This window comes from Suricata suricatta, chromosome 7 (genome assembly GCF_006229205.1).
Source record: "Suricata suricatta isolate VVHF042 chromosome 7, meerkat_22Aug2017_6uvM2_HiC, whole genome shotgun sequence".
NCBI lineage: Eukaryota > Metazoa > Chordata > Mammalia > Carnivora > Herpestidae > Suricata > Suricata suricatta.
The window spans coordinates 28,403,453-28,414,072 of NC_043706.1; the positions used below are offsets into that span (position 1 = coordinate 28,403,453).

The 10,620-nt window shown below is 42.1% G+C and overlaps 1 protein-coding gene across 2 annotated transcripts; it reads left to right on the forward strand.

Annotated features, from left to right (window-relative positions):
- Window positions 1–3: 3 nt before the first annotated feature.
- RPP21 (ribonuclease P/MRP subunit p21) lies at window positions 4–2,694 on the forward strand. 2 transcript variants are annotated; one of them, XM_029945157.1, is made up of 5 exons: window positions 4–1,131; window positions 1,204–1,304; window positions 1,376–1,482; window positions 2,292–2,417; window positions 2,560–2,694. In XM_029945157.1, exons 1-5 carry the CDS (start codon window positions 1,075–1,077, stop codon window positions 2,652–2,654), a joined length of 486 nt encoding a protein of 161 aa, XP_029801017.1. In that variant the 5' UTR covers window positions 4–1,074; the 3' UTR covers window positions 2,655–2,694. The 2 variants fall into 2 exon arrangements, with proteins under 2 accessions (XP_029801017.1, XP_029801018.1); XM_029945158.1 differs by having other exon boundaries at window positions 1,400–1,482.
- Window positions 2,695–10,620: the final 7,926 nt, after the last annotated feature.

The following is a 10,620-nucleotide window of genomic DNA, read 5'->3' on the forward strand; positions in this document are numbered from 1 at the left end:
AGTGATTGATCAAAGTCTGGGGTGGGCCTAGACCTCTACATTTTAAACATACTCCTCATTTTAATTTAGGGACCCTTGTGAAATTAATCCCAGAGGAGGTTTGGGCCATGTCTTCTGAGTTGAAGGGCTGGTTCCCTGCCTGGCCTGATGGGCTTTGGGAAGGGACAGAGGCCTCATTCTCTCCTGACTTAATGCTGCCCTCTCCCTTGTCTCAGGGCTCATTCATCTTATGCCTTTTCACCCCACATTCCTCTACTTTTGACCTCAGGAAATGACTTCATTAACTATGAGACAAAGGTAAACACAGGATGTCAAACAACCAACAGGAGACTGAGGTCAGAGTAAGGGATGTGAAATATATGCCTTGGGTAGGGATCTGGGGGAGGGAAGAGTTTCAGAGAAAGGATATGCTGTCAGAAGTTTCTGTGCTCAAGTACCTAAGACTAGGAGTTAGCTAGGATCACCTACTATGTGTCTAGCACTGCATAACAGGAAGTGTTTTTTGGGTAAGTGGAAAATAATGGGAATAAGCAGTGCTTCCCCCCGCTCCACCACCCTCATGATTCTTTCCAATTCACTGGTACCAGTGCATTTTTAGAATGTATAACTTATGTTTCTTTGGTCTGTAGATTTTCCAGGCATCTGTCTGCCTTTGGATTGTGGAGAGTAGGGAAGAAGTTCTAGTTGGGTATAAATTGCACATAACCATCTCCCCAGCCTATCTACATAATGAGACCAGTCTTCTGTCCTGAAAATGTTTCCCAGTTTAAGATTATCTCCTGTTCCACTAGCCTTTCCTACCTAGTACAATTGATCATGGGCCTGAGGAAGACTAGAAGAAAGCCAAAACTCAGAAAGGCACTCTGGGCTTGGATTGCATAGATAGGTATGGGTTTACAAACAGCTGGGTCTGTAAAGCCACAGGTGGCGCCAGAGTAAGGATCTCAGGGAGAGGCTTGCGGGCCCAGGAACTACACTTCCCAGGAGGCCTTGCGTAGGCGCCTGAGGCGGAGCTTACGGAGGGGCGGGACCTGCTGACGCTCGCTTGTGAGGCAGTGGTGCTGCCGAGCGTAGATGGCTGGGCCAGTGAAGGACCGAGAGGCCTTCCAGAGGCTAAACTTCCTGTACCAGGCAAGTCCGTTTGGGCGTTTGGGGAGGCAGCTGGGTTTGGCCGGCCTCCGAGTAACAGTTTCCCTCCCCTAGGCCGCCCACTGTGTCCTTGCGCAGGACCCCAAGAACCAGGCGCTGGCGAGGTTTTACTGCCACACGGAGAAGACCATTGCAAAGCGGCTGGTCTTGCGGCGGTGAGACGTTCCTGGACCCTGCTGGCGGGCGGGACGTGGGAAGAATGGGGAGAGTGACTGTGGGCGCTCAGATCACCATCCCCCTCCGCCTACAGGGACCCCGCAGTGAAGAGGACCCTCTGTCGTGGCTGCTCTTCGCTTCTCATCCCTGGCCTCACCTGCACCCAGCGTCAGAGACGTGAGTGCTCCTGCTAACGTGGGGTGATTGAGGAGCACCAGTGAGCTAGGGAGAGGACCCCCTTCCTCGTTTTAGAGGGGCGTCTGGCGTGGGATTTGCAGCAACCGGTATTTTCCAGCTTTGGGTTAAGTTGCTAACTCCTCTTGGACAAACTAAGATATGGGAAATAGGAAAATAATGTTGCCGTAAGAGGTAACCCACCCATACATGATAATAGGTATTGTTTTGCATTGTGGAGGACAGAATTCACATCATTGTTCATTCGTTCATTCAACAAATACTGATTTTTCTAAAGTGTATCAAGTATTGTATGAGATCCGTTATTCTCACTGAAGTTATAGTCTGATAGAACAGACTAAGAAACAGTTAAAATATGCTTTAGTTAGGGAGTTAACATGCTAAATTACTTATACCAGTAGTGGTGAGGTTAATGATAAGCAAAAGGAATGAAGAGATGGAAGTTCTAGGCGTGTGTGAGGATTCTGAGACAAGAGAGCTTGTGATGCTGTCAAGGAGACCAGAGTTAAGGAGCCTGGAGTTTGTGGTAGGCAAGGGCAAATCATGAGGCTGGAGAAGGAAACAGGGCAGATCTTAAGGCGATTTGTTAAGAACTTTGGACTTTATCTTAAAGGATACAAAAATTTTGATGGACTTTAAGCAGGGGTAAGACATCTCAAATTTGTATTCACAGTTGGGGAGGGTTGGAATTCCTACTGAAAAATAGTGGAGGCAAAATTGGATGAAGGATAGCTTTTCTTCTCCTAAACCTGGGCACTCTTTCCCCCACCCCATCCCCACTTACACCCCAGGATGCAGAGGACAGCGATGGACAGTACAGACCTGCCTAACATGCCAGCACAGCCAACGGTTCCTCAATGATCCTGATCATCTGCTCTGGGGAGACCGGCCTGAGGCCCAGTTGGGGAGCCAGGCAGGTAAGAGGATTGTAGAGAAAAACTGAGGATACTCCAGGAAGATTGGAGTCATGGGGAGAATATATCTGAAGAGGTTACACGGGTGGATTCTAAGTTGCTGTGGGAGGTACCACAGTCTTAACTCAAATTCTCATCTACCCAGATCCCAAACTGCCACAACCTCAACTGAATACAGTCCACCCCATTCCATCCCACCTCCATGAGGAGAAAGTGCAGCATCAGAGCACCAGTCAGTGATGGATTCACCTTATCTTTGAAATAAAGTATATGGGGCGCCTGGGTGGCTCAGTTGGTTAAGCGTCCAGCTTCAGCTCAGGTCATGATCTCACGGTTCGTGGGTTCGAGCCCTGCATCGGACTCTGTGCTGAGAGCTAGCTCAGAGCCTGGAGCCTGCTTCAGATTCTGTGTCTCCCTCTCTCTCTGACCCGCTCCCCTGCTTGCGCGGTCTCTCTCTGTCTCTCAAAAATAAATAAAAAACAATTTTAAAAATTTTGAAATAAAGTATAATGATGTCTCACTTTGTGTGAATCTGTATTTCAACTCTTCATTCTGTTTTCCTCTGTTTCAGTTTGTATTTCTCTGTCACTGGCTAATCTCTCTCTTTACCATGTTCATATTCCTACAATTCAGGAAGATCCTGATTTCTATAGACCACTTGCCCACTGAGCAGCTTCCATTTCCAGGGTACTGACCCCAGTGCTCCTTCACCCCTGCTTCCTTAGTGCAATGCCACATTTGGAACTCAGGATCCAGGGTAGTTGGCAAGAGCTTGACCTTCATAGAATATTTTTTTATTTAGGTAGCCCTGACTGTTGAATAAAGGGCTAGACAGACTGCTGATGTCACTGATACTGTTTTTAGACAAGGAAAAAATGTCTAGGGGGTCAGAATACCTTCAGCTCCTTCAGGCTCACTCAGAGCTGATCTTTCCCAATCTTGTGGTTTTCTTCAATAAAATTCTAATATGGGAAGTCATACAAACCTGAACTAACAAGGTCAGAGGTGATAATGAAAGGACACTAGTGGACACTACACAACCCTCAGGATTTTCATGAGAATGAGTAAAAAACAAAAATTGTTTTCTTTGATATCCCTAGGGAACTTACTCAAAGACAAAATATCAGACTGACCTCTTCCTAGGTGCCACCTAATCAATTTACCTCAAACATATAAAAACAAAATTCACTATTCCCAGAATACAATTTTCTTTCTTCTCTCTCTTTTTTATTTCTTTATTTTTATAATGTATGTTTGTTTGTTTATTTATTTAATGTTAAGATTTATTGTGAAGTTGGTTTCCATAAAACAGCCAATGCTCATCCCAACAAGAGCTCTCCTCCATGCTCATCACCCATTTTCACCTCTCCACCCAGGCACATCAACCCTCAGTTTGATCTCAGTATTTAAGAATTTCTTATGGTTTGCCTCCTTCCCTGTCCTTAACTGTTTTTTCCCCTTCCCCTCCCCCATGGTCCTCTGTTAAGTTTCTCCTGTTACACTTGTGAGTGACAACATACAGTATCTGTCCTTCTATGCCTGACATATTATACTTAGCATGACACCCTCAAGTTCCATCATGTTGCTACAAATGGCGAGATTTCATTCTTTCTCATTGCCATGTAGTACTCCATTGTGTATATAAACCACATCTTTTTTTTTAATTAATAGTCTATTGTCAAATTGGTTTCCATATAACACCCAGTGCTCTTCCCCACAAGTGCCCTCCTCCATTACCACCACCTCTTTTTCCCCCTCCCCCTCCCCCTTCAACCCTCTGTCCGTTTTCAGTACTAAATAGTCTCTCAGGTTTTGTGTCCCTCTCTCTCCCCAGCTCTCTTTCCCCCTTCCCCTCTCCATGGTCCTCCCTTAGGTTTCTCCTGTTAGACCTATGAGTGCAAACATATGGTATCTGTCCTTCTCTGCCTGACTCATTTCACTTAGCACGACACCCTCGAGGTCCATCCACTTCTCTACAAATGGCCAGATTTCATTCTTTCTCATTGTCATGTAATACTCTATTGTATATGTATACCACATGTTCTTGATCCACTCATCAGGTGATGGACATTTGGGCTCTTTCCATGATTTGGCTATTGTTGACAGTGCTGCTATGAACATTGGTGTACAAGTGCCCCCATGCATCAGCACTTCTGTATCCTTTGGATAAATCCCTAGCAATGCTATTGCTGGGTCATAGGGGAGTTCTATCGATAGTTTTTTGAGGAGCCTCCACACTGTTTTCCAGAGCGCCTGCACCAGCTTACATTCCCACCAACAGTGTAGGAGGGTGCCCGTTTCTCCATATCCTCACCGACACCTATAGTCTCTTGATTTGTTCATTTTAGCCACTCTGACTGGCGTGAGGTGTTATCTCAGTGTGGTTTTGATTTGTATTTCCCTGATGATGAGTGATGCTGAATATCTTTTCATGTACCTGTAGGCCATCTGGATGTCCTCTTTGGAGAAGTGTCTGTTTATGTCTTCTGCACATTTCTTCACTGGATTTTTCATTTTTCGGGTGTGGAGTTTGGTGAGTTCCTTGTAGATTTTGGATACTAGCCCTTTATCTGATGTGTCATTTGCAACTATCTTTCCCCATTCTGTCAGTTGCTTATTAGTTTTCTTGATTGTTTCCTTTGCAGTGTAGAAGCTTTTTATCTTGATGAGGTCCCTATTGGGGGTTCATTTTTGCTTTTTATTTCCTTGCCTTTAGGGATGTGTTGAGTAGGAAATTGCTGCGACTGAGGTCAAGGAGGCTGTTTCCTGCTTTCTCCTCTAGGGTTTTGATGGTTTTCTATCTCACATTCAGGTCTTTCATCCATATTGAATTTATTTTTGTGTATGGTATAAATTTCATTCTTCTGCATGTTGCTGTCCAGTTCTCCCAGCACCACCTGCTACCATTGGATACTATTTCCTGCTTTGTCAAAGATTAATTGGCCATACATGTGTGGGTCCAATTTTAGGTTCTCTATTCTATTCCATTAGTCCATGTGTCTGTTTTTGTGCCGATACCATACTGTCTTGATGATGACAGCTTTGTAGTAGAGGCTAAAGTCTGGGATTGTGATGCCTCCCATTTTGGTTTTCTTCTTCAATATTACTTTGGCTATTTGGGGTCATTTGTGGTCCCATACAAATTTTAGGATAGTTTGTTGTAGCTTTGTGAAGAATGCTGCTGCAATTTTGATGGGGAGTGCATTGAATATGTAGATTGCTTTGGGTACTATTGACATTTTCATAATGTTTATTCTTCTGATCCATGAACATGGAATGTTTTTTTCATTTCTTTGTGTCTTCTTCCATTTCCTTCATAAGTTTTCTGTAGTTTTCATCATGCAGATCTTTTACATTTTTGGTTAGGTTTATTCCTAGGTATTTAATGTGGGGTTTTTTTTGCAATTGGTAATGGGATCAGTTTTTTTATTTCTCTTTCTGGAGAAATTAGTTTCTGTTCCTTCATTATTAGTGTATAAAAATGCAACCAATTTCTGTACATTGATTTTGTACCCTGTAACTTTGCTGAATTCATGGATCAGTTCTAGTAGGCTTCTGGTGGAGTCAGTCAGGTTTTCCATGTTTAGTATTATGTCATCTGCAAAAAGTGAAAGTTTGACTTCATCTTTGCCAATTCTGGTGCATTTATTTCCTTTTGTTGTCTGATTGCTGATGCTAGGACTTCCAGCACTACGTTAAACAACAGTGGTGAGAGTGGACATCCTTGTCATATTTCTGATCTCAGGGGGAAAGCTCTCAGTTTTTCCCCATTGAGGAGGATATAGCTGTGGGCTTCTCATAAATGGCTTTTATGTTGTTTAAGTAAGTTCCTTCTATCCCAATTTTCTTGAGAGTTTTTATAAAGAAAGGATAGTGATTTTGTCAAATGCTTTCTCTGCATCTATTGACAGGATCATATGGTTTTTATCTTTTCTTTTGTTAATGTGATGTATCACATGGATTGATTTTCAAACATTGAACCAGCCCTGTAACCTGGGAATGAACCCCACTTGATCATGGTGGATAATCCTTCTTATATGCTATGAATTTGATATTGCATCCATATTCTTCAGGGATATTGGCCTATAGTTCTCCTTTTTTGCTAGGTCTCTGTCTGGTTTGGGAATCAAAGTGATACTGGCTTCATAGAATGAGTTTGGAAGTTTTACTTCTATTTCTATTTTTTGGAATAGCTTGAGAAGGATGGGTGTTAACTCTGCTTTAAATGTTCGGAAGAATTCCCCTGGGAAGCTATCTGGCCCTGGGCTCTTGTTCTTTGGGAGATTTTTGATAACTGATTCAATTTCTTCACTGGTTATGGGTCTGTTCAGATTATCTATCTCTTCCCGTTTGAATTTTGGTAGTGCATGTGTGTTTAGGAATTTTTCCATTTCTTCTAGATTGTCCAGTTTGTTGGCATATCATTTTTCATAGTCGTCTCTGATGATTGCTGTATTTCTGAGGAGTCGGTTGTGATTGATCCATTTTCATTCGTGATTTTTGTCTATTTGGATGTTCTCTCTTTTCTTTTTTAAAAGCCTGGCTAGAAGTTTATCAGTTTTGTTTATTTTTTCAAAAAACAAACTCTTCATTTCATGGATCTGTTCAACTGGTTTTTTTTTTTTTTTGGATTCCATATTGTTTATTCCTGCTCTGATCTTTATGATTTCTCTTCTTCTGCTGGGTTTGGGGTGTTCTTGCTACTCTCCCTCTAGTTCCTTTAGGTGTGCTATTAGATTTTGTATTTGTGCTTTTTCTAGCTTGTTGAAATAGGCCTGGATTGCAATGTACTTTCTTCTTAGGACTGCCTTTGCTACATCCAAAGAGTTTGGATTGTTGTAGTTTCGTTTTCATTTGTTTCCATATATTTTTTAATTTCTTCTCTAATTGCTTGGTTGACCTATTGGTTCTTTAGTAGGATGTTCTTTAACCTCCATGTTTTTGGAGATTTTCCAGACTTTTTCCTGTGATTGATTTCAAATTTCATAGCATTGTGACCTGAAAGTGTGCATGGTATGATCTCAATTCTTTTATATTTATTGAGGTCAGCTTTATGACCCAGTATGTGATCTATCTTGGAGAAAGAACCATGCGCACTTGAGAAGAAAGTGAATTCCATAGCCTCAGGATGTAGAGTTCTAAATATATCTGTCAGGTCCATCTGTTCCAATGTGTCATTCAGGCCCATTGTTTCTTTATTGATTTTCTGTCTAGTTGATCTATCCATTGCTGTAAGTGGAGTACTAAAGTCCCCTACAATTAGCACATTCTTATCAATAAGATTGCTTATGTGTGTGATTGGTTTATGTATTTGGTTGCCCTCAAATTTGGTGCTTAGACATTTATAATTGTTAGCTCTTCCTGATGGAGAGACCCTGTCTGTAATTACTATATAATGCTTTCCTTCATATCTTGTTACTGCCTTTAATTTAAAGTCCAGTTGGTCCGGTATAAGTATGGCTACTCTGGCTTTCTTTTGACTTCCAGTAGCATGATAGATACTTCTCCATCCCCTCACTTTCAATCTGAAGGTGTCCTCAGGTCTAAAGTGAGTCTCTTATCGACACGAAATGGATCTTGTTTTTGTATCCATTAGGATACCCTGTTTCTTTTGATTGGATTTTTAGTCCATTTACATTCAGTGCTATTATTTAAAAAATATGGGTTTAGAGTCATTGTGTTTTCTGAAGGATTAATGCATTTAGTGGTGTCTCTGGTACTTTGTGTACCTTGCAACATTTCCTTCATAGAGCCCACCTTAGGATCTCTTGTAGGGCTGGTTTAGTGGTGATATATTCCTTCAGTTTTTGCTTGTTTGGGAAAACCTTTATCTCTCCTATTCTGAATGACAGGTTTGCTGGATAAAGGATTCTTGGCTGCATATTTTTTCTGTTCATCACGTTGAAGATTTCCTGCCATTCCTTTCTGGCCTGCCAAGTTTCAGTAGATAGGTCCCCTGCTGCTTTCAGAATTCTCTCTTTATCCTTGTATTTTGCCAGTTTCACTATGATATGTCGTCCAGAAGGTCGATTAAAGTTATGTCTGTCAGGAGTTTTCTGTGCCTCTTGGATTTCAATGTCTGTTTCCTTCCCCAGTTGGGGGAGTTCTTGGCTATCATTTATTCAAGTATCCCTTCAGCCTCTTTCTCTCTTCTTCTCCTGGAATTCCCATGATAGAGATATTGTTTCATTTGATTGCATCACCCAATTGTGGAAATCTTCTTTCACCTCCTGGATTTATCTCTCTTTTTTCTTGGCTTCCTCTTTTTCTATAATTGTCTATCAATTCACCTATTCAACCTCTCTGCTTCTTCAATCCATGCAGTGGCCACCTCCATTTTATTATGCATCTTATTTATAGTATTTTTAATTAATCATAACTATTTTTAAGATCGATCATCTTTGTAGCAATAGTGTCTCTGCTGTCTTCTATGCCTTTTTCTAGCCCAGCGATTAATTTTATGACTATTGTTCTATGTTCTTGCTCAGTTATGTTGCTTATATCTGTTTTGGCCAATTCTTTAGCTGTCACTTCTTCCTGGAATTTCTTTTGAGGAGAGTTCTTCTGTTTTATCATTTTGGCTAGCTTTCTGTCTCTTGTAAGTTTTAAAAGCTTTTATGCATTCTGCACCCATGAGTATTGCTCTATTAAAGGAGGCTCATAGACTCTCCAGGGCCTGTCCATTCAGGACGTGTTCTTTTAATGGTGTCCCTTGGTCTCTCTTGTCTTGCCTTGGGTTATTTTTTTTACCTACTCATAGTGATATTTGGGACTCCCCACCATTTGTACTTTGGTTTGTTATTTGAGGTAGCCCTGAAAGGAAGACAGACAGACAAACAAACTGGGAACAAAGGCACGCAAATGCACAGACAAAGCAAACAAACAAGCAAATTAAAAAAAAAAAAACCCACAAAACAAAAACCACAAAAGAGAAAGGACAGTATAGAAGCTTAAAACCAGAAATCCCAGCTACAAAGAAAGAGCAGGGTGGAGTCAGTGCTAATGGAAGAGCACATACAAAGAGAGAAATGACAGGAGTGGGAAGAAAGAGAAATTGAGCATTGACCATGCAGAGATACTAAAAGGCTTAATTCAAAGAGAGAAAAAGGAGAATACAGCAGGAGGTGAGGAGGAAAAAAATAAACATAATGTTACCCAAAGAAACTATATAGTCTGATTATTTCAGAGAGAGAGAGAGAAAGGAAAGTAATGAAGGAAGTGTAGAACTTGCATCAAGAGAATGGATTAAATATGCCTGTTTCAGCACACCTATAACCAGAATAACCAGTCTGGAGGAGGGGAGAGATAAGAATGAGATAAGGGAGAATATATCTGAATAGCAAGAATTGATCTAGAATTACAGCAATGCATCAGTTCTGGTCTTGGGGGAGGGGCTGTCTGTTTTCACAGCATCTATACGACTCTGGTATGAAAGCAGCTACTCAGCGCAAATGGACATGGTTTGGTGTAGGCAGGTCTCACCTCCACTGTGGGTCCTGTGGGCCATTTCCCGAGACCCCATCTTGGTGGTTGTGAGGAGAAAAAAGGCAATCCTCAGTCCCTTCTCAAACCAGGTGTTCCAAATCACTCCTTAGGGTCCGTTCTCACTGTGTCACAGGCACAGTCAAGGTGGGCCATGTGTGTATGTCCCACATCCAGCCACGTTTCAAGCTCTTACTCCGTGCACATTAATGATACCACCTGAAATGTAATCCCGCAAGCAAGGGCACTTCCTAGCAGGGATCCAATCAGGGGACCAATTCCTCCTGATGCCGACTGCATCCCTTGTGTACCGTCTATCCTGGAGGGAACTTCTGGGACCCAGGGCACTTCCAAGCAGGGGACCGAATAAGAGACCTAATCCTCCTGATGATGACTGGGTCTCTTGCCTACCATCTATCCTGTAGGGAATTTCTGGGACCGAGGCACCTAGTCCAAAGAAATCTCTGCAGTTAGAGATGGGATCTCTCTCCAAAAACCCTTTAGTTAGAGATGAGATGATAGGAGCCCTCTCCATCTTGGGCTGAGGTTTTTCTCTTCCCTTTGCCTCTGCAGAAGTGGCTCCCTCACCTCCATACCTCCGTATCCTGTCCCATTTTTATCTTCCACAGTTTACAATCATGCACCTGTGAAGCTGTCTTCTTAGTGGATTTATTTTTTCCTTCCAGACTCTTGGGGTTCAGAGTCCTTTGGCTTCAGCCCTTTA